The sequence below is a fragment of the Caloenas nicobarica genome, chromosome Z, assembly GCF_036013445.1.
Source record: "Caloenas nicobarica isolate bCalNic1 chromosome Z, bCalNic1.hap1, whole genome shotgun sequence".
NCBI lineage: Eukaryota > Metazoa > Chordata > Aves > Columbiformes > Columbidae > Caloenas > Caloenas nicobarica.
In genome coordinates, this window is record NC_088284.1 from 8,652,562 (window position 1) to 8,676,258 (window position 23,697).

At 45.0% G+C, this 23,697-nt stretch overlaps 1 protein-coding gene across 1 annotated transcript in view; it reads left to right on the forward strand.

Moving 5' to 3' along the window:
• Nucleotides 1-7,150: 7,150 nt before the first annotated feature.
• UBE2R2 (ubiquitin conjugating enzyme E2 R2) overlaps nt 7,151-23,697 on the forward strand; it is a 56,655-nt gene continuing 40,108 nt past the window's right edge. The window contains exon 1 of the mRNA XM_065657416.1: nt 7,151-7,377. Within this exon, the coding sequence (XP_065513488.1) occupies nt 7,201-7,377 (177 nt within the window). The 5' untranslated portion in view covers nt 7,151-7,200. The remainder of the gene's footprint in view (nt 7,378-23,697) is intronic.

The window sequence follows — 23,697 nt, forward strand, 5'->3', positions numbered from 1 at the left end:
TCTGATGGACCCCCTCAGGGGTCCACTAGGCAGCTGGTCTGCGGGCCCCAGCTCCCTCCACCTGCTGCTAGGGCCTGCCCGTCCCAAATGGCTCTTCCCCAGGAACGGGGACAGCTGTGAGTCCCTGCTTGACAGTCACCCACTCTAGGGCAGGACACTCACTCTAGGGCAGGACTCCCACCCACTAGGGGCAGGACAGTCCTGTGGAGCTGACACTGCAGCAGAAGTGAAAGTAAAGAACTGGGGACGTCAGCCTGGGCTGGAGCCTCTTCCTGAGTGCACCCAGGATCCAACGCTAGGTCGTGCCAGTCATTGTAGAATTATAGAATAGTTTTGGTTGGAAGGGACCTTTCAAAGCTCATCTAGTCCAACCCCCCTGCAGTGAGCAGGGACATCTTCAACTAAATCATGTTGCTCAGAGCCCCATCCAGGCTGGCCCCATCTCCAGGGACGGGGCATCCACCACCTCTCTGGGCAACCTGTTCCAGTGTTTCACCATCTTCATTGTAAAAAATTTCTTCCCCATGTCCAGCCTGAATCTCCCTTCTTTTAGTTTAAAACCCCTTGTCCTACCACAACAGGCCCTACTATGTCCACACCATCTCAGCCACACTGTAATGCTTCGGACAGGGATGTCGTGTGCAGCAAGAATAACCTAAAACACTGGTCCCCAACACAGAAACTATTGCTGGGACCAAGTAATATGGATATCTCAGTTACATCCCCATCAATAAAGCAATATGTCACTCAGATTGCTGCTTTGGTGGATGACAATGGTCACTTCAGGCTTCAACAGATTAAGAGCCTCTGAGGACCAGAGCAAGTGCCACTGCTGCTGCATGCAGATGGGCGACTGTCCCTGTAGCTGGCAGGTTAAACAGGCTCAGATATTTCTGTGCACTGAGCCCAGAACAGAGGTGTAAGATGACCTGAACAGTCAGTTACACAAACTCTTTGGAAATGCAAACCACTGTCTGACAGGCATAAGGTCACAGCCATCACCCTCTCCAGGCCCTGGAATCACAGCTGAAATAGCATTCTAATGTGCTTATAATTTATTCATCAGCTGAATGAGAGCAGCAGCAGGCATTTTGATGGAAGTCTTTTATGAAATCCCTGTGATGGACTTCATCCATTTCAAAAGAGCAAACTAGAGTAGAATGAAAAAAAAAAAAAGACAACTTTATTCCATTCAAATTTAAACAAGCAGGAAAAAGGGCAAATCAAAATAAGATTTAAAAAACCTCCACTAAAGAACTTTTTTTTTCCTCTTCATTTTGCTTCTGCTTTGTTCTGAATCTTCCAAACTTTGCATTTCTCTGCTGGTGGCTACGCTGATGCAGGAGGCTCCAGTTAACCCAGGTGCTGCCAACTGATGCTCAAAAGCATATTTTCATCCCTGTGATGAGTTCTGCCTGAAGATCAGTGAATTGTGGACAGACTTCTATTCTCAAAAGATTCACAGTTGCTTCACTTAAGTACTCAGTTGCTCTGCTGCCCACATGCACCTATATAGGTGCCAATGTGAAGGTGAGGACTCTTTTATGTCCATTCTCTCTTTTGGGAGGTGAGAATAAGCTTGTGCAGTAACGTTCCAATGCTCACTTGGGCAGGAGAATTGATAATTGCACTTTGATTTCCTTTGTGAAAAGCCTGGGGAGTTTTTCAGGGGAAATCTTTCCTTGTCAACAGGGCATTGGTGTCTGGGCTGAGATCCACCACCACAGTGCTTATTGGCCCTCTAGTCTGGGACTGGGGTATCTAGTGTAAATAAAAGAAATAACCCCAGATTCCCATCTTGATGGTTCCTCTGGGGATAAGAAACCTGCCTGCAAAGCCCCAAGCAGTACCTCCCCCTGGCCCACGTGCAGTGTGTGCTGCTGCTGTGGGAATGATGTTCTTCCAACACCAGTGTGGCCTTGGCTGGAGATCTGCATCCAGCCTGGGCAGCAGCACTCCAGGAAGGAGACAGAGGAAATAATCCTGGCCCCTCTCTCTATGATCCATATCCCCATAGTAGTCTGGACAAGAAGAAATGGGATGACATTCAGGATAGGGGAACACCTAAAAGCTCTCTAACAGGGAGGTGAGCTGAGCCCAGAGACACAATGACCTAGAAGCAAGCGAATCTCCACTGTGGGCAGTTTGAAGGACAAATATTAAAGAACTGGTTGGGCAAATATGTCTTCAGCTGCTTAGAAAAAGTGATGCTGTCTTGGGGCAGGAGGGTGATGAGGCAGACCTCCAGATGTCCTGCTCTACTTCAGTACAGCCCAAGGAATAGCTGTCAGTGATTTGAGCTACAAGGGGGTCTGAGGGGTGCTGTAAGGAGTTTGTAGGGAACATGAGCAGAGCTCCTACCCCCTGCCTGATCTTCTCCATCACAGGAGCATCCATCTGATGTGCTGGGGGTGAGATGTTGTTAAAGCCCAGCCCAGACTTGCTGGGATCCCTGATGATGCCTTGCCAGAGCAGAGGAGCAGGGAGGAGGCAGCAGGAGAGGAGATGGTGTCATCTTTTAGCCCAGGCAAGTCTCTTTTCCCAGGGCAGGGAGCAGATGTCTCATCCTTTGAGCCACTCAGGAAAGAAATTGGATAAAGTACTGGAGGACAGAGTCACATAGGCAGGACCTGCCCCATCTTGCCAGCTCTTGTCCCCTCTCTCTTGCAGCTCACAGGGCAGTAACCCTCTAGTGTGACACCAAGACGGTGTTTGCATTTTCAAAGCTTCTGCTGTTGCTAAGCAGTGGAGTTAACTCTCAGTTTGTCATCCTTCATGAATGTGGCTCACAGAAAGGAGGAAACAGGAGAGGAAGAGAGATATTAAAAATAGATAATGAGAACAAAGCAGAGAGGACTTGAAGAGAAGTTTTCATCTCAGATTTACATAAGGTGCCGGTGGCATCCTGAGGTCCACTTTACACCGACAAGTTCCGCTGCTGGGGTTGGATTAAAGGCACGTGTAGCCTCCTCCTCTCCTGGTGAGAATTCCCCTCCCTGGAGCCACATGTTCCTACACCAGACCTTATTTCTTGTTCCCTAGTCCAAAAAACATACCAAGTTCTTCAGCTGAAAAAAAAAAAATGGAGATGAAGAAGGGACAATAGAGTTTGTGGCAGAGCACTCCCCATGGAGAATGCTGCTTGCAGGCAGGCAGTGACCACGGGACAACGGCTGAAGGAGGAGAGAACAAGGCTCCATCTTTTCTTTGTGATATATTGGAGCTGATTAGGGAAGGAGAAATGCCATATGATAAGTCAAAACGTTATGTCAGCCTCAGGGCAGCCTGGGTTAGGGGAAGGGGACACCAGGCAGAGCAGTGGAGCCTCCTTGGGAGCACGGGCAGAAATGCATGCAGGAGTTCTGTTGCTTCAGTGGTTTCTATTTTCTGTGATCAGTGGATATTTTTGTTGGAGAGGGGAAAAAAAGGTGGGGGTTAAAAAGACGAATATTCTCTCTAAAATCAAGCCTGATGGAAAAATTTCAGCCTGCCCTATTGAATACACCAGGGCTTTCTTTACTTTCTGCCTTGCATGATTACCTCTTTCATTAATATTCGAGACAGGCAGCAGGTGGAGATAAATCCTGAATAGCTCCAAACTTTGCTTCTCCCACCTCTGCCAGAGTTAGGCTGGTTCAGACAAAGCCTGTGCTGGAGGGTGGCTGCAAGGAAAGGTGTTTTGATTACCACCATAGAAATAGGGGCAGCACAATCCCAAAAGGGCTCATCTCCTGCACACTGAATCAATCCAACATTTTCATTAGAGCCTGAGCAATGCTGTGTTTCACCGGCGAGCTGGGAGGCCACGTTAACGGAGTGGAGCAGAGCAGCCAGGTCCTTGTCAGCTGGCATTGATGAGGAAGGTCACAGTGTGTCCCTCCAGGTTGAATGCGATATTAGGGTTGTTAGCAATGAAAATTAGGCATAGGAGAGGCAGCTGGAAGTGGGCACTGGGGCTGGATCCTTTGGGAATTATGTTGGCCATGACATTAAACCTCGGTTCTTGGGAGGTGGGGATGGAGGTGTGAATGGGGCTAATTGGTTTTGCAGAGAGCAATAATGAAGCATGGGCAGCTAGGATCAAGCTGTTGGGACTGGGAAGAAGAAGGATGAAGCCAAAGACTCATTGCTGACTGTGTCGTAGGGCTGGGTGAGATGTGGTGGGTGGAGACGAAGCGCTTTCTCCCTCGCAGAGGAAGCACTGCTGAGAGGATCATGTCTGGAACCATCCCAGATGTGGCCCAGATGTTGCAGTACTGAGATGGTTGGCCAAACCCAACGGTGATGAAAGCACCTGCCACCCAGGAAGCCTGGCACCAAAGTCAGAGCTTGGCTCCCGCCCACATGTCCTGCCAGTCACCTTGATCCAGTATTGATGAAACATTACAACTGTCAGCCCAAGACATAAATAAGAATACAGGTCTCCATTCCCACCGGAAAACACACCCATGGTACATGGTACAGCCCGGCCGCCAAGGAACTCCTCCAACGAACAGCATTTTGGCCATGCAAGCATTTGTGATCCAGCCCTCCAGCCCCCAGGCTGAGGACGTGAGAGCAGAATTGAGCAGCTTTCTGCAAATCTGAGCTCACTCCAGGGTGGTGCAGAGTGAGTGTTGGCAGCTGACCTGTGCTTTTCACACCACGGCCAGGCAAACCAGGGATGGACAAGGGATGTTCCTCCAGATTACCCCTGTGGCAGTGAATGAGAGCTCATCCCAGCTCACAAGAAAATCTGTGCCTGTCTCCGCAGGGACAGTTTCCTGGGTGAGGTGGGATTTTGCAAGGGCTTGTGACCTTGACATGTCAAACTGGAGTATTTAGAATCATAGAATCATTTAGGCTGGAAAAAACCTTTAAGATTATTAAGTCCAACCAAGTACAGCCTGGAGGCTGTTGCAAGCCCTGGACTGGGTACCAGTGCTGGTTCTGGATCATCCATGGAGGAGGTGATAGGGACCTCCTTGGGGAGAGCCCAAGAGGCAGGAGGAGAACGAGCGGAGCAGTCGCAGGGGTGAGCAGGAGGATGCCATGATCACTGCTGAGCCAACAGCAAATTAGTTCTGCTAACAACTGATGCTCGGGCAAAACCGTTTGCCTCCTGCTCTCCTCCCTGAGTGAGGGTCTGGAGAAGGAGCTGTGGCTGCCCAGTACCAAGCAGACAATGCAAGGTCCATCTGCAGCGCAGGCTGCCCCAGCTCCCACTAACACAGGGAGTCCTCGCTGTCAGTCCTGTGTCTTTGAGAAAATCCATGTCTCTGGAAAAGGCAGGAGACAGGTCTAATGGTCACCTGTGCCTCTGGTGCTGTCATCAGGATGGGACAGCAGTGAGAGGTGATGGGGACAAGGGAGAGGGTTAAAGCTACATAAGGATGTAGGGGTGATGGGGCACATCACCCAGCCTGTTTGTTCAAGGAGCTGGGGCCTCTATGAGGTAGAATAAGCCCTCCCACGTGCATAAGGATGAAAGAAATGCCAAGCAGAACTGGGTTAAGATATCTCAAACATGAGGTGTCCAATGAATCCCATTCCTTTCTACGTGGTAACTCTGGTACTCTTGTTACTGTCCAAATAAACGTCCTGCCTCTGTGAGCATCAACATGTTTTTGGATGGAGTAATATCCTGCAATAGTCTAATGAAATAAGTATTCCCCGTTATTGGTTCCTCTTTTCTGGACAGTCTCTATTGACTCTCCCCTTGTTCTGGCTGTCTTTGATCACTTTGTTAATTTAATTAATCCCTAAAGTGAACACTCCTCAATCCCTCTTTATACAGCACAATCTGAGGGTCTTTTTCCATTTAATCCCTGGACTTGATGTAATGCAATGCCACAGATTTATATTAAGGCATTACATGATTTTCACTTTTATTAATTCACAATTTTTGACTGCAAGTCCACAGGCAAGAGAGATTTCCTTCAAATAACTCTGACATTTTTGGGCAACAACTGCAATTGATTTAGAACTCATAATATTTTATTAGTTATTTAAATTATACCTGTTAGAAATCAACTCTTTATCAAGGAATACATCTCAGCTATTCTGTCAGGGCTGTTCATCCTCATTATTCCTCCTCTCCTGGCTGAGATAAAATGCCCAGTTTGCAACTACATCCATCCTGGGTATTTCTCACACAGCTGGGTGGTCCTGTGTGCTGACAGGCAGGTGCATCCATCAACGTTTGCAGAAGTGAAACACAAGATTTGCATTATCTGGGTTGTGCTGTGCTGTTTGTCCTCCTCCTGGATAGCTGCTTTGTTATTTTTCTTTATTTTTATAATGAATGAAATTTATACTGTTCATTGAAGACTTTCTAAGGAAGAGGTGCTTGCTCATGTTCGTGAGTCGATGTACCTCACCACCTCTGCAAATGTTTTTCTCCCTTACCCGGTGCAGAGAATGGAAGGAAGGATGGAAACTGCCTCTTCTACCTGTAGCACCTCACACATCCGTGGAGCCACGTGAAAGTGACACCCGTGGGAGGGGGGAAACTGCCTGTTCCTCTCCTATTGCAGCTTGTGGCTTGCTGCAGGATTTTTAGGGGACCCTGGGTCACGCAAGGTTGCTCCTCAAAAACCATCCCTTGAACAAAAATGTCTGTTTGTTGGTGTTTTTTTTTTTTGTCCATGGGTGTCTGTTCGCTCAGCAGCGCGGCCCGGTCGTGCCCCTCCCTACCCACGCGTGACACCCGCGCGGCGCCGCCCGCGCCGCCCACCCCACCCCGTCCCGTCCCATAGCTTCCCCCCGCCAGCCGCCGTGTGGCCGGGCCTTCCCGGAGGGGAATTCACCGGAGGGGAGATGCGGACCCGGAGGGGAGATGCGGACCCGGAGGGGAGATGCGGACCCGGAGGGGAGATGCGGACCCGGAGGGGAGATGCGGACCCGGAGGGGAGATGCGGACCCGGAGGGGAGACGCGGACCCAGGACACCCACTCCCTCCGCTGCGGTGGGGGAGCGCTGCCCCTTTAAGCGCGCCGGTAGGGGGCGGGGCTCGCCGTGCGGCGGGGCGGGGCTCGCCGTGCGGCGGGGCGGGGCCGGCGCGCTGAGGTCAGCCGCTGAGCGGGCGCCGTCACAAAAGGAAGTGGCGGCGGCGGCGGCGGCCGTGAGCGCGGGGAGGGGCGGGGGCCCGCGGGGCAGCGCGGCGGCAGCGGCGGCAGCGGCGGCGGGAGCGCGGGGCGGCGGCGGGGGCCGCGCCGCGCCATGGCCCAGCAGCAGATGAGCAGCTCGCAGAAGGCGCTGATGCTGGAGCTGAAGTCGCTGCAGGAGGAGCCGGTGGAGGGCTTCCGCATCACCCTGGTCGACGAGTCCGACCTCTACAACTGGGAGGTGGCGATCTTCGGGCCCCCCAACACCCTCTACGAGGGCGGGTACTTCAAGGTACGGCCCTGCGGGCGGGCCGGGCCTCCCGCCGCCGCCGTGGTCCCGAGGAGCCGCCGCTGGGGCCTGCGCCGCCCCCCTTGGCCGCGGACCGGGCCTCTTTGTCGGGCTCGGAGGGGCCCCGGTGGGGCGGCGGGCCCGGGGCCGCGGTCAGACGCTCGCGTCCCCCGCGGCAGCGCGGAGGGGACGGGGAGCTTCGGCGCCCGGAGGTGCTGCGCTTCCCCTCCCGCTGCCGGCGGCGGGGGCCGGGCGGGCTGGGGCCTGCGGGAGCTCCCCGGGGGCGGCCGGGGGAGAGGGGCCCGCGCCGCAGCCGCCTCGGTGCTGTCGTTGTCCTGGTCTAATCCCGTAAAAAGGCAGGTGCCTCACCGCAGGGTGCGGGTTCTGCCCTGCACCCCACGCTGTCCGCTTGGCTCTGGCCTGTGCACTTTGCTTTGAAGGAAGGGGCTTCCCAACCACTCCTCGATGGCTTCACGCATCGTGCAGGGGTGTCCCGTGCAAAACGACTAATTCAGGATAAAGGCTGTGTTTTCCTCAAAACTTCATGGTGCTTCAGGACTGTTTGAATTTTATTTTTTTTTCTCCGCTTTTATCCTCTTCTTCCTCTCCAGACTTTCTGGAGGGCAGCTTTCGAAGGGCTACAGCAATACTTAATTGGTCAAGGTAGATAAATGCTTTCAATTCCCCTCTCAGCTTTCCTGTTGATCAAAAAAAACTTTTGCGGTTGTTATTTCCCCTCTTGTAAATGCAGTAAGCAAGAAATCTGGCACTGCTGTCCCAGGAAGGAACTGGAGGGAGCAGACTTAAATTCTCAAAACAACTGGAGGAGGAATTGCATGCTGTTCTTAAAAGAAACCATTAAAAACCTTGGTGCCTGCAGAAGACACATTGCATTGGGTGTACCCACTTGATATCCGCTTGGTCTCTGGCAAAATATTGACCCCATCAGCTCCCTTCTCCCAGGAGTTAACCATTTTAGTTGCAGCTTCTTCATCCCCCATTTCATGCCCTTTGGCTTATGTCAAACTGAAAAAAAATTTTGGATCATCTCTGTGTTTGGCTAACATGCATCCTCAGTGCTTCTCGGCCTCTCAGGGTCAAGGTTTAAGATCTTCGTTCCACAAAAGACAAAATAACCTGTAGCTTGGAGAATAATAGATTTGATTCACATTCAGTTTGGCCTCATTGTTTTGGAGGAAGGGAAGGCTTTGGCACAAGGCTTGCCTTTTGTAATGAGTTGGCTGGCTTACTCATGTAGGTGTGATAGGTATATTCTTAGACTCACCTCCATTATTACTTATTCAGGAAGTCACTCTAGTCTTGGGTTGGTGACTGGGTCATTTTTACATCCAAATGGTCTGGCATCCTCTTCCTGCACTTACATTACTCATGCATTTTTTTTGAAGAAATCACAATGGATCAAAATATTTTTGTTTGGTTGGGGAGCTCTCTGGACTATATGTTTGTAGTTGTTCCTGGAAAGAAGCTCAAGCAGCCTGTGAAATAATCTGGGAATGTGCGTTAACAGGTGCAGATTTAGGCAAGATGGCCAGTTGCCTTACATCACTATTATGGATGTGCGATCTTTTTTGGTATTTGATGTGCTTGGGCTGTTGTGCTTTTCTTCTAAATTCTTCTGACTGATGCCGTGATACTTATTTTGAGAGTGGGAGACTAAGGTCTCATGGAGCCTTCACCCTTCCACAACAGAGGGATTTCCTTCAAGCGGTGTGCCTGGAGTCTGTATGTCATTTCCTCTGTGAAGTTTTTTGTTTTGGTAGCGTGTGATCTTTGCTTATGCATCCGAACTTCTGAGCCACTGAAGAAGTGGTCTTAAACCCTCGTTTTGTCTGTAGGGAGAAGGAGTCCTGCTGTCCTGAGAAGTGATGTTTCTTTGCTTTCAGGCAAACCTGTACATGTGTTAGGCTTGGCTCACTGAGTTGTTTAGAGGTAAGATTAATATGCTGAACTTTGTTTGGTGGGGTGACTTCTGTGATATATTCATAGTATATGCGAGGTGAGCACTAGTTCAGATCAGCATCTGGTTTATTTTTCAGATTTCTTGGCTTGCTGAAATATCTAGCTTCATCTTGATTTGTATTTTTAGTTTCCTAAGATGAGGTAAGCAGGACTAGAAATATGCAATTACAGGATGTAACTTCCTTAAACTTTGTGAGGATGAGAGTTTGGGAATTTTCTTCCACTTGAGGTGTGGTTTGAGGGTAGGAACTGGATGGAAAGTACAAAGGCTTCTAGTTAAGATCAAGTATAAATAATTTGAGGAAAATCTGTGTTTAATGTGACCTCAATAAAGTAAGTGTTAGTGATGGTTGATTGGGAGTGCAAATGCTTGATTTGTGCTCATGGAGCTCTTGGAGCTGGTAACATCAGCTTTTCACACCTTGTTTATCCTTGGAGAAATATGACCTTTCTCTCTGGGCCATCAAACTAGCTGAATAAACTGAAATGTACCTCCTTGACAGGAGCTACTGCTGTTAAAACCTGCTTCAACATTTCAACAGATTCTGGTTTCAGTTGCTAATCCTGTAATTCTAACACTTGATAAACTGAAACAAGTCCCCCTGACTGTTTGTTTAAATGGTAGGTTATTGATACCTTGGTGCTGGCTATAATGAAGTCAAGGACTTCTTAAAAATTCAAGCACAGCCTCTAAGCACTTTTTATCAACTAATATAGCATGCTGAGATCTGCTCTAGTGGTTCATGGTTTAGGACGTCCCAGCTGGGTGGAAAGGGCAGCAGCCTTCAGAAGCAGCCACCGTGTGAAGAGCAGCTTGTGTCAGCAAGGGACAGGAGCAGTCCTGAACCGCAGGATCCCCCTGTGCGGTCAGCTGAACATGCAGTGGAGGTTATATCAGCCTTTGCCTTTATTCCTGGTCATACTGAATAGCTATGTCATGTTTTGGACAACTCTGCCAAAGTTCTAGATTACCACCCTTAAGGATAGAGTTGAGCTATTCCATACACTGGTTGCCTCATTCCTTGCTGGAAAGGCAAACACAGCTCAGGGTCAGGATGTTAAGTCCTCCAAAGGGGTCCAGTAATAAGAGCAAATGCCTGTCCCTCAGCTGCTGTCAGCAAGAAGTTGCTGGTATGATGTTTCTGGCAGAATCAGTTGTGTTGGGCTACAGGTATTTGATCACAGTAGGTACACTTGATTTTTGGTCTCTGCCTCATTCTGAGTTCAAGGATGAAAAGTGGGTAGACCTTCTGTGTCTAAGATGTTGATTTGCTCACAGCTGGTTCAGTTATTGAGCTTTTTTGAGTGATAAAGGGAAGATTTTTATCAGAATGAAATGCTTCATGTCCACGTCATAGACAGTGCCTGTAGCTTTTTTAGGTCAGCCAGGAAGGACTTGGTGTGGTAGGACAGGTCCTTAGATCAGGCTCCACTGGGCTATGTGGTAGTTCTGAGTTGCTCTGGAAATTACGAGAATGTGTTTTTGTGACTTTTCAGGCAGTGCCTGAGCAGTAGAGAACCAGGCTGGGCTGTAGGCTGCAGAAAGACCTGTGAGCAGTTCTTCAATGCCAACTTTATGCTGTAGGCATCTTTTGTTCAGATGAGAGGGTTCTTTGCTACATGGCAGGAGAACTTCTTCACCTTTTATTTTGATAACTGATACTTGAAAGGGGACCACCACAACAAAGGTTATTCAGCTGTAATCTGGTGATGATATATTCCAGTTGGGGTAGATTTCAATGGCTGAGGGTTGTGTATGGTGAAACTTTCACCATCTCAGTTGACCACTGGTTGATCTCTCTGTCTGCCTTGAAATCCAGTGTCTTAGCTTGGTGCTTGGGCTTTGAGAGACTGGAAGTTGATAAACCTCTGCCCAATGCTTTGGTCAAGCAATGTTTTTGGGATACTTGCAGAACTACTAGAAAGTATTTCCTGATGACTTACTTAAAGCTCTGCGTGTTTGATGCAATTACATCTTAGAATCACAGTCACTAAAAAAGGAAATTCTTCTCATTTTTATAGTTGAATGGTATTCTTGTGCTGGGAGCCAACCTTTCGGGGAGGGTGCAAGTGAAAAATTGTAAAAATGTGAACTTCATTATTAAACACGTAGTACTGCGCAGAAGCATGGTTTGACCATGTATGCTGTGTGAAGAAACAGGTTTAATGTAGAGCAAGAGTCAATATTAAAAGCTCCTTCAGAGGTGATTTAGGCTGGGTAGATGAAAATGAATACACCTAAGATGAAAGGAAACAATAAAAACTGTGTTGTTAGAGTTGCTACTTGATAGTTCTTAAGGGAACTTATTTCATAAGGTATTTTTGCTACTTGAAGGAGCAAGTCTTGACACATAAGTCGAAGGGGGAAAAAACCCCAAGCATTATGCTTAGTTTTCTCAAGTAATGTGGGGGCTAAATACTTGTCAAGGCATTTTTCCTTGCTTTTTGTAACTCATTAATTGTGTGCTGTTTAGAGTTTTGTGTTGTTGGATCTCAGCTTCTTCCAAGTGGTTTGATTTCAAAGCAATTTGCCATATGTAGGAATAATTCTGTTTCAGAGCAGGAAATTGATCTGGAACTTACTGGTAACTGATGGCAAGAGTGAGCACCATGTTTAAAAGTTTGGTATTATAGGCCACTTCCCAGAAAGCTTAAAATTAACCAAATAGAAGTTCCTTAGGCACTTATAATTATGTAACTGGTAGAACATTCAGCTCCACAAAAATATTCCTTGGTGCCAAGGAAAAAAAATGTCTGGTGCTCTCAGCACAAAAGCTGCCTTCTGCAGGCCTCCGCGTTGCAGGGTGCTACAGATCTCTCACTGTACTTAATCTTCTGGTTTTTGTTGCCTTTAGGTATCGTTGGTGCTAATGAGCAAAGGTTTGATGCAGCCGAGGGATACGGAACTGTGGGTGAATAGAGCCTGGAGTTGCTTGCTCCGGCTCTGAAGAGCTCCTGCTCAGAGCAGGTTATCTCCAAAGCCAAAGAGCCCCTAAGCTGTCTGTAGGCAGGGAGGCAAGCAGCTGCTTCTGATGTTGGTTCTCTGATCACAAGCACAGTTATGATCTTGAACTCTCAGGTCTGAGGAATACCTGATTGACCCTCATGCTGCTGTTGCATGTAACTTTTTTTGAAGGCTGTATCTGTTGGTCCCACAGAACCCCCCAGACAACTCACCCAGCCTGTAGCTTGTTTGGGACAGCAGTCTATCCTCAGGAGGCAATGGGCAACGTAAAGATGATGGTATCCAGCGCCCTGTCCTTTCCCCAGGGCTCCTCTGATCCAGGTAGGGTTATTGCATGTACTAAGAAGCACAAAAGGTGATTTCCAGTTCTGATACTGCCTGAAAAGACAAGATCACATGCAATTGGGTCCTGTTGTATGGCAAGAGGAGAGATGTAGTATTCTTTTTATTAGAATAAAAATGGAAAGATTTCCATTTGGAAAGGCTGAGCACTGGTCAGTTTGCAGAACTTTTTCCATTGTTCAGCTCTATTTCCATGAGTTTGTACAGAGTGATCCCTGGGTAAGGTAGAATACAACATGAATCTTTTTCTTGGATAGCAATGCAAAGAACTGTGCCTCTTGAACTTTCTTGCCCATGTGTTGAAGAGAAGGTAACAAAAAGTGTGTAGATAGCTCTAGATCTGGTTCATATTATAGAAATTAGTGGAAGTTTTTGACTATAGTGTTAGACAGGTGTTCTTTCTTTTTTTTTTATGGTGTAAGTCCTTAAGATCTCCAGTATTGCAATGGTGTTATGCCAGTGTCCAAGTGTGGGACCACATCTGTAACTTCTCAAAAGCTCAAACTTGTTTTTACCTTGCTGTTTCTGAACTCATGTTTATGCTGCCTGCTATTTTACATAGTGATATGTTCATACTAGGTGTCTTGTCTTTAATAGCACTTTAGGTCTACTGCATGATGCTTATTTTGCATATAAAATAGAGGGTAGGAAATGCTAGACAAATGCTTGCAAAACCTTATCTCTTTGGCTGTGTAGCTTATTGCCATCATCAGGTATTCATAGTAATAAATAGTATGGACTAAATGGTGGAGGTTTTGTTGGACTTAAGTGTAACTGAGTTAAAGTTGGATATGTAGGTGAGTTACAGGTAGATTACAGTGTAGATGGACTAGAGGTTATGTGACTCATGATATACAGGTCCTCTTATAATTTGGGCTGTGTGACCAGATGTGTGCACACACATATGCACATGCACAAAACTAACTTGGTATTGCTAGAGTGCTACTTTATTTTTAAAACCTTAATGTTTCATCTGGCATTATGACTTAGAGGAATTACAGTTAATCTTAGTAAATGCTTGTGGTAGTGACTTACTGAGAATGTTTCATCTCACAAAGCTAGTTTAATAGTCATAACTTTGGCATTGTGTACCATGCCCTGAAGCACTAGTAGCCAAGATGAGCCAAATTGATTGATTGCCCGTCTTCATGTTTTCTGAAATACTTAATGCAAAAATTTGCCCAAAGTGACTTACAAATAGGATGAAAATGAAAAACCTGCTGAATTGTGGTACATGTAGGATATTTTGGAATCTTACTTGACTTGAAGAAATGTGACCAAGATTTCCTTGTTGTTTGGTTGTTTTTGTTGTGGGTTTTTTCTTGTTTTTGTATTTTTTGTTTGTTTGTGTGTGTTTTGTTTGTTTGTTTTTTCTAATTGAGGCTATCCTCTGGAGAAAAGGGGAATGTAAAGGGGCTGTTTTAAGTGGGTGACACTTTAGGATATCATGTTATTTGTGATTAACAGAGAAGGCTGCCTGGCAGGCAGGTTGTGTCTTACTATTAAAGGTTTTAGTACTAAAGCATGACATGATGTATTCCTATTGGTCTGTTTTGTTGTCTTAAAGTTCTACAAGTAATTCAGAAATTTGGGTAAAGGGCTTTAGATTGAGAGATGAAACTCAAGTTGATAGCAGTAGGGACATGTTGGCAATAGATGTGACTCTTCCCCAGGTTAAGACATGTATCCCAGTTGAAGTAATTAAAATATCTTTTAGTGTTCATTGTAGCAAAATATTTGGAGGGATTAAGAAGTAAAACCCTTTGCTAGAGTATTGGAACAGTGTAAGGGCCAGTGTTTAGCCACTTGTGCCACTTCGGTCAATTCTTGTGCGATAGACACTTGTCCATTGTGCAAAAAAATCTCTTTTTAAGTTACTCAGACACCTCTGCAGCTAGAAGCCTTTTGCTGGCAGACCTAGGCAAAGGCTGAAATAATATTCTCTTTGCAGCACCCTCTTTGGCCTTGTCAACACAAAAGCCATGCAATGGAGTAGCTTTGACTTACAATACATTTTGTGAAGACGCATTTGTTCTTGCATGTAAAGTCTGCTTGGAGAAGCCTCTAATTCATGGATGTAAACTACACTGGTGTGCAAGTGTTTCTTATCTTGGCTAGAATAAGTGTCTCTAAAAGCACTCACCTTTATTAAAAGAATGGAGTGTTTATAATGCATTGAAAAAACCTGAATTTCATCTCGGTGCTCATGATGACTTATCTTGCAGAACAGTAACCGTACCCACACTTAGTAGCAGAATGCCTTTCAGTGGCGCATTAAGCGGTATAACATGAGAGGCTGATGTCTCTTCTGTACCTTCTAAGTGTCTTGTAGCAATTATCTAAATACCTTCTAATTTGTGATTCATGTGGTAACAGAATACCCATACCCAAATACTTCAGATGAAGGTGTGTGGCACTTTTTGGTGAAGGTGGAAAGAAAAGGCCTTGTCTGTTCTTAATGATATTGCCACATTAGTGGGATCTCTGCATAACTTTATTTTGCTGTGACCATGTTACTCAGAATACTAAGAAACAAAAGGCATTGAGGCTCAAGTCTTGTTGAAAACTTAGTGTTCTAATTCAGTGAATAATGGTAACTTCTCTGGTATAATTCTGTAAGCGTCAAGTGGCTGATTCTTGAGACAACCTCTGTCATATTTATACAATTCTCTATAGAGGACCTGTTTTAACTTTATTCTTTTTTTAAAAAAAGTATTTTAAATGAAGCTAGGCATTTTATATTGCTGTATGATCTCCATTGGAGCAGATAAAAATAAGGTTTTGAGACCAACATATGGAATGATTTCCATTTCTCAGTGTCTGCCAGAAACCTGAAAGCTTATGTGCTTCAAAATTTGACTAATATACTTTCTGTGAAATTTAACTTTTTTTTTTTTTCCCCTGCTGGTAGCAGTCTTTCATTTGTGTGGAACAAGCTTGTCTGTCTTTGGCCTGAAATACAGCAATAGGGGCATTACTGAGGGAAGCTGGATAGATGGGGTAGACTTCACTGGGGCTGTGAACATTTAGGCTTCTATATTCCAGAATTGGTGGGCTTTATTTTTGAAAGTTTGTTAATAGTGAAGTTTGTTTTGACCATCAGATTACGGACAGACTCATTAGGAGCTAAAAACTAGCCTCAACAGGGTCATTGTGGCATGTCACTCTGGAGGTAACGTTTTAAATGGCAATAATAGCCACGTTCGTGGTCTTGAACCCATATCATCCATGGCTGTTCTCCAGCTGGAATGAGATCATAGTTGTATTGGCAGCTAGTAAGGAGGGATGGGGTAAGAAGGCTGCTGGTCTCAGCCACTTTCTTCTGGATGTTATGGAATGTCTGGCTTCTTGTGCTGTTAGAGGTGATACTGACTTCGCGTATTGGAAGCAGCATGCTTACTGTTCAACTTGGACAAACCATTGTTAATTTTCATCCAATTTGCAGGCTTATCCCATACCTACTCAGTATTTTGTTGTTCGCTTTGGTTCATATCTCTGGTGTGAGTGATGTGCTTATGCTTGGGCTCTTCATCCAGGGACTGTATTTTGCCTGCAGGAGACAATGAAGTAACATGCTGGCAACGAACAAAAGCTGTGAGAAGTGATACTGCTGGATGGTAATGTCCATGGAGACCACAGCTAGGCTGGCTGTAGGAATGTGCTGCTCACCTTGGCTGGGGAGCTTCCTGCTGAGAGTGGTAGGTGTGTTGTGAAGTGGTGGATCAGGTCAGGTTGGGGTAAGGGCAGTGAGTAACCATCCCAAAGCATGATGTTGCCTGTTCCCAGGACTCATGGGGGTGCAGTGAAATGTCACATGGGGACGTCTTCAGCAATTTTCAGCACGTGCACCATACTTGAGATCTTGACTTGTGTCTGGGTAGTCAATGCCGCGTACTGTAGGATCGGCTCTGTGCAACAGCAGAGGAATGGAGGATTGCTCTAGTATGCTTGGCTGCAAAAGACCTGTCACTGTCATGCTACCAGGCCTCTTTCATCTGTGTTGGGGTCTCTGGGGATCCAATCCTGTTTTGGGTGTCTCTTCCTTCTCTTTCCATACTGGACTGACTGTACTTTAGGGCATGACTGAGGGCTGACGTAAGGTCACCATGTGTGACCTGATCAGAGCTCCTGGTGTCTCATCCTTGTTCTGTTTCATCTTTCCCTCTGCAGCTATCAGCTTTGCTGAACATGTGGATGGCTTTCATCTGTCTGCAAGAGAGCAGTGAAGTATTTTTGACTTGCCTCCTCCTAACCAACATGTTGAAGATGGCTAGTTTCTGCTATTAAAACAAAAGTAAGCTTGCTGGTGATGCTAGGGAGAGCCTGTGAGTTATACTTTGGCAAATGTAGCAAAGCTCTGGAATGGAACTTAGTGGACAGAAAGAAACTCTTGAGGGCCTGAATAAGTTCTGTACCTTTAACTCTTTTATGCACCAATTTATTTGTGATCTCTTAGCTGTTTTGTTCAGCATGCATTAGTTCATGGCTGGGCATATAAGTTTTGTCATTTTTTCTTGCCTTTTGTTAAGTATAGAGCAGTGACTTCTGTACTCTACAAAGAAGAATAGATACAGTATGTTTCCTGGAACAAATGCTGTAAGAATAGCATTTTTTTTGCATTGTTGTAATGTAAGATCTATTGCAAATATTTTTATTAGAAGTAAAATTGTGAAGGTGGTGTGTTATGGCAGAACAGGATGATGACATGGAGGAGAGTTCCTCTGCTTGGAAGGGACTTCAGTGTTGTTAGACTGCTGTGTGATACATAACTTGTGCATGTGTAGTCATGTAGAAAAACTGAGGATGACAAAATTTAGGCTGAGCCTAAAGCCTACTATTAATGCTTTGTTGGTGCATTGAATTTGGATCTTAGTTTGCAGATTAATAACAAGATTATGTCAACTTGAAATAAGAGAATTATGGGAAATCAGCTTCTTCCTTCCAAGAAAGGTTTGTGTCTGTTACTAGATGCTCATATGGTCAACCAGATACTGTCTTCTACTAGGTAGCAGCCAACAAGCTTTCTTTGGTACGTGTTTAGTTGAGTTTTGTTTGGTAAAGCTATTGCTGTGTCACATTTACTGTGAATGTGGATTGTTATGATCTGGTGTTAGACTGGGTGAAAGGGACGCACAATCCAGAATTCATCATCTGTTAGGCCCTTTGTGTGGATGAAGCGTGGCACTTGTCGAGAACAGTCTGTGGATGCTACACAAATAGGATGAGAGCGCCAATGCAAAGCATTGTTTAGATCTGTTGGTGACTGCGAGAGGTGCTTGTGCGAAGGACACAGGGCTGTAATTGGGAGTCATGTAGAAGTATGGGGGCTTTGTACAGCTGTGAGTGCAAGATAGGGCCAAAATGTTCTTTGACAACAGTAAGAGGCAGTATAATTTAGTGAACAGGACAGGGACTAAAAGTCTTCTATCTGTAATGGGTTCATATTCATGATCCTGGATAAATTAACATTTTTATGTAAGATAGGTATATTTTATAATAGCATATTTGACTAAATCTGTAGGTAGAAGGTAGTTTGCTTTTTATAAATAGCACATGGGAAAGCTTTCTTCCAAAACAAACTCAACTTGTGTGTTTACAAGTACAGTATTTAAATTTGGAATTTCTGAAGAAATTGTCAAGTGAATAGCTTTCAGGCTGCTTAAGCACAAAAGCAAAGAGATTTTTTGAATAAGAACTTCTGCTTATTCTTGATTTTTAAAAATAAAAACCTGAGCAGTTTCCTAGCACAGATCCTGATGTACTGACAAGTCACACTCCTCTGCACAGACTTTGTCCGTGAGGCAGCTGCAGCAATTCTCTAAGAGCAAAAAATAAAGCTGGGGTTGTGTAACTTAACCTGGGGGAGGAGAAGGACATTCCTGGTGTTGAAGAGAAAGCCATAAAGTCAAGGCCTGGGTACACAGGCTTGCTGGGGGAGATGGATGCTATGCAGGCTTCACAAATAATTCTCAGAAAAGTGTATTGGGGAGAACTTGGATAAACGTTTCGATGGATGAGGCAAAGCTATGCCTTGGCTGCCTGTTTGAAATGTCAGAGGGATCTGCACTGATTTTGGAGCTACCCAGCTTTTTTACCTCCCACCTCTGGGATTTCTTTCTTGTACTGTCTTAATTCCTCCAGCTCCTGTGCTCTTCTGCTACAGCCACCCCAGGTCTTCTCTCCTGTACTTTGAAGATTAGGTTCAAACTAAAGCCTCTCAGCATAGCAAAACGAGCATGTGGGGTTTGATGTCAAATGTGGAAGTGTGACAAGGCTCGCAGCTCCATAGCATGGCCAGGGAAAGCAGCCTGGCATGGCCCTTCTGGAGCCAGCGCATTCGCAGGGCAAGGCTGGGCTCTAGTAAGTTCAGACAAGGTTTAAAGTGTATTACCGACATGCCTCCGAGTTCTCTTGTGCTTGTCACCCAAAGTGCAATTACCCAGGCTATGCCACAACACTGAGCTTGAAACATGTGGGCAGAAAGCCACATTCTACACTTAGCAAGCACTTTAAATAGAAAACTACAGCACAACTGACCTGCAGGTACCTTTCCTTTTATAAGGAAAGCTGGTGTTTCTAACTGGCAGGGGCTTCTTTGATTTAATTATAAAGGCATTGATAAATGCTATTGTATAATGCTTATTTGCTAAAATAATGTTTGGTCACAACTTGATGTGGTTGCCATGTAGAGTTTGAGTTTCAGGCAGAATATAAAGTCTTTTCCTGCTCTAGTTTCGTTAACCTTATATTAGTAGGTACAGTGAAAGGAATACTCCGAGCTTTCTCCAGTGACACTGTGTCAACCATGGCAAACCACCAAGGTTCACAGTACTAAACTGTCGAGATTATTTTATAGTGTTTTAAGTATGTCTGCACGTTCAACCTGCCTCAAGCACAGTAGTGGCCTGGTAGCGACAACACGATATTTAACAGTAGATGTGAACTGACCCAGCTTACAAGTTGGTTTTGCAGTTGGTTAGGCCTGTGCTTAATCCCATGTTGCCATGGTTAGACTGCTACCAGTATCCACGCTGATGGATGCAAAGCTGGTACAGTTGCAGCTGTGAATCTCTAAGCCACAGCAGTGAGGATCATGAAGACATAAACTTGAGAAGCTGCTCTTGAATGGCTTCAAATGCTGACAGTTCAAAGATGGTGGTAGTTTTGGCGGTAGAACTTAACCAAGCCTGGTTTAACTGTTTCTTTTGGCTTAACCCACACTTTATCAGATGCAAATTCTGATCAAAGCTCAAGTCGTGATGCCTTCTTTTTTGAGTCTAACATAGGTGGACTCTGGGGGAAGAGGAGTGCTATGCAGGATCTTATTTTCCTACTTTTACTGTTGGGGAGCTCCTAGAAACTGAATTCTATCTCCTTAGGACTTCGCTGCTTGCAGAGCTCAGATGAATTTGCCACCAGGTTTTGTGGTTGCCACAGCAGGACAGTCTGACAGCTTAAGCCTCACTTAGTTAAAACATGCATATAGCTGTGGGGATTATCTGGTTATTAATTTATTTGTGGAAGTTCTGTGATTTTTTTTTAAGATGACACGTATTGGGCTGTGCATTTCAAGGCCTAGCTGAGTTTGATACGTAATGTAAGAAATACTGAGTCACTCTCTGCTTCCCTTGGTAACAGAAAACAAAATAGAAGGAGACTTCAGTGAGTTACTGAAAGCGACAGCACAGACATGCATAAACCTGGTTTGGATGTATACCTCTGATCACATCTTCCACTTCACCTCAGTGCCCCAGAATTTAAGCTGTCAGATTTCTTCCAACTTTACAGGAAACCTCACTTCTGAGGGTATAACTAAAACAAATCTGGTCCTATGAAAGGACCTTGAGATCATTAGGACAGAAGATCTCAAAGGCCACTAAAAGTTTAAAAAAAAAAAAAAAATCAAGAAAAAGCCAGATGTCATAATGACTGTTTCTGGAAGCTGATTTCCTAGAAGTCATGGTGAATGGAAGGGAAGCCCAAGATAGATGAGCTGAGGTGCTGGTGTTGATGAATCAGTTGTCTTGGCAACTGCAGTCACTTAAATATCTCTAGGAAAATAGCTAGCAAATATTAAGATGGAGAAATGGTGAGGGGTTGACAGAAGAACCAGGAACAGTGAGCAGCTTGAGGTTTATACAGGGAATTGATTCAACTACAATGGGAAGTTGCTGTTTTCATTGTTGGGATCCTCGAGTGATGCAACCCTGATGGTTCTTCTCCTCCAATGACAGTGTGTCTGGCCATCTTCTTGCTGCACAGAGCAAGATCCTTGGGCAGAAACACTGACCTCCCAGGTTATATTCGGTCCCAAGAAAGGGGCTGATGAATGTGGTGTGAGTTCAGCTCCCACCAGAGCGCTTCATTTTGCAGCCCCACTGTTCAGTGTAGTCATACTAATATTGCAGCAAAAGCTAATGCAAAGTAAACCCTGCAGGCAAGCAGGTAGAAGCATGAGGATTGTATTCCTCATCAGAGATAAAGTGTAGAAGCTGCAGCTGTGTTGTGGATTGGTTTGGGTCTTTGTAGTGCCAGTTGTGGTGAGAAATTGAGACATCTTACCATGTGTGTTTTGCTAATCATGATTTTGTGTGCTGTTTTGTGGTACTGTAGGTAAAACTGGTAAGTTTTAATCTTTGACTTTCCCTATGGAGCACTTTATTCTCTTTCATGTTGGCACCAAAAAGGAGAAAAAAAATCAAAAACCAAACAACCCAGAGAAAGCCTGACTGAGTAAAATGAGGAATTTGAGCCAATTGTTTCCTGCTGCCACAAGCTTATTTGTAGCTGCCAGCTGTGACAGGTATTTCACCAGGCTCTGAATCTTAAGCAGAACACCAGGTGCTCACAGAAGTTACAGAACACTAAGTGTGCTCTTCCTGCCTCTCATCTAATAGCTGATTTCTGAGCTGCTCTTTGTGGAGTAACTTGAGAAAAGTTGTAGTCAAAAACTTTGTCCAAATGGGCATTAAACTCATAAGCTACTTCTTGCTGCAAAGGGCAGTAAGTGGTGAAAACTGGTGGCAGGATCAATTTCCTATCAGATTTTTTCTAGGGAAAATCCTACCCCACAGCTACAGCAACAATCACTATATACACTTTGTTTTTGTTTTTTAACCTGAGTGTTTGAAAGCTACCTGACTATACTGGTAGTAGTCAGGTTCCTAGGCAGACTTGATGTTTCTGTGATGCAGATCCAGTTTGGCATCTGATTTCGTTCAAAGCTTCAATCATTTGACCAGCTATTTCTGCTTAGCCACATTTTTAGCATAGGCAAAATCTCTTCTAACTTTTTCTGCTAGTAATGTAAGCCAGTGTTACAATTAATAGTTGATTTGACTTCTGTAAGCCTTGCCAAATTAGAGGGAAATTTTCCTTAGCAAGTGACATCAGCTTCTGCAGTACTGAAATGTTAAAGTAAAAAAAATGCGGTGCCTGCTGTAATGCAGATACTTATGGTAGGGTGTTTTATTTGTGAGTAGCTTTTGCTGAAGGAGCAATGGCAAAAATACTTATTTGGGCTTTTCCCCCCTCTCTGGCTTATAAGCTTTTAGCCTGTCTCACATCTCCCTCTGACCCTTCAAGGTGTTCTTACACTGTAAGTCCTAATCTTAGATGCAGGGCTTCAGACTTCTTAAGCCCTCTGAAACTTCTTCTGACACCCCTGGAAGTAGAGTGGTACATTTCCCAAATATTTCCTACTATGCCTGAAGAATATTTAATTTAAAAAGTGAGAGAGTATGGGATGAAACCTGGATCTCCTGATGTAAACTCTGTGAATTCTGTGCTTAGAGCGGACTGCTCTGCTGTTTGCATCTGCTATTTTATTTTATCTATTTTTCACTATTTTAACAGCTAAAAGTTGCAAAAAGGCTTGGTACAATTGAAACCACCCTCTTGTCAAAATGAAGCTCAATATAGGGAGCTTTATAGACTAGGCACATGAGGAGTCTGGGTTTTCTGAAGAGAGCATGTGGTAGCTGACACTTCAGCTGGAGATGACTTGGTAATTACAGCTCCTTTGTCTGAATCCCTCTGCCATTTCATGGGGCTAATGGCAAATTAAGCTGTTCTTTGTAGATGCAAAGAAGGCAGACTGCTAAAAATATTTGGTTTCTGCACATCTTTAATTATTCTGCCAGACTTGCAGTGGGCCAAAACCTTGGAGTCAGATGTATGAGGTCAGAGTGGTTGAACCTTCTAGAAGGGGTGAATTGTCCTACCACCGGTGACAAACCTTCTTCTGATTGAAGGAGGATCTTGATTCTCTGGTTGATCTGTTTTGGGATAGGATAAGGCAAACCTGTTGTTAGATACCTTTGGGTTTTTTTCTCTAGCCTCATGTGGCTGGTTACTGAGATCAGAGAATTGCTTACTTGTTTCATTGCGGTGGTCCGGGTGTTTAGTTGTGATCTGGCTTTGAGGGCGAGTCACGTCAACTTCTGTGACTTAAATGTCTCCATTCCAGTTTATTATGTTGCAAGTGTTTGTGAATATAAATCAGCTAAAGTTTGGCCTGAGTTGCTTTTATTCTAAGATAAATGTAATATACAGTTGAACAAGCTCACTAGAGAAGCTTGGACCTGAGCAAGTGAAATCTAGTTCGATTTTTGTTTTTTGTAGGCTGATCCTTGGTGTGATTTAGCTAACAGTTGCTTCAACAATGTACATGGTTTCTGCTGCTCTATGCTAAGCTAAACAATCAGAAAGAACTATTTATCTGTGACATAGTGTCTGACTCATGCCACAAGGCTTGGTATTCCTTTAATCCTTTTATAAACTGTTTCATCCTAGCTAATGTAACTGTGGATGTTCTTAGTACCCATATAATGCCTAATGCCTTTTGAATTCCTGCTAAACTGGCCTTAATGTTCCTTAGCAGTAATTAGCAAAATATAGGTGTCTCCTGTATTGTTTAACTCTTGATCAAACCTTCGAAATGTTGTTGTTTGTGCTGACCCATTTCGCTTTTATGTTGGTAACACTTCCACTGCTGAACAGTGAATGGGAACTCCTGTCAGTCCTGAGCTTGGATC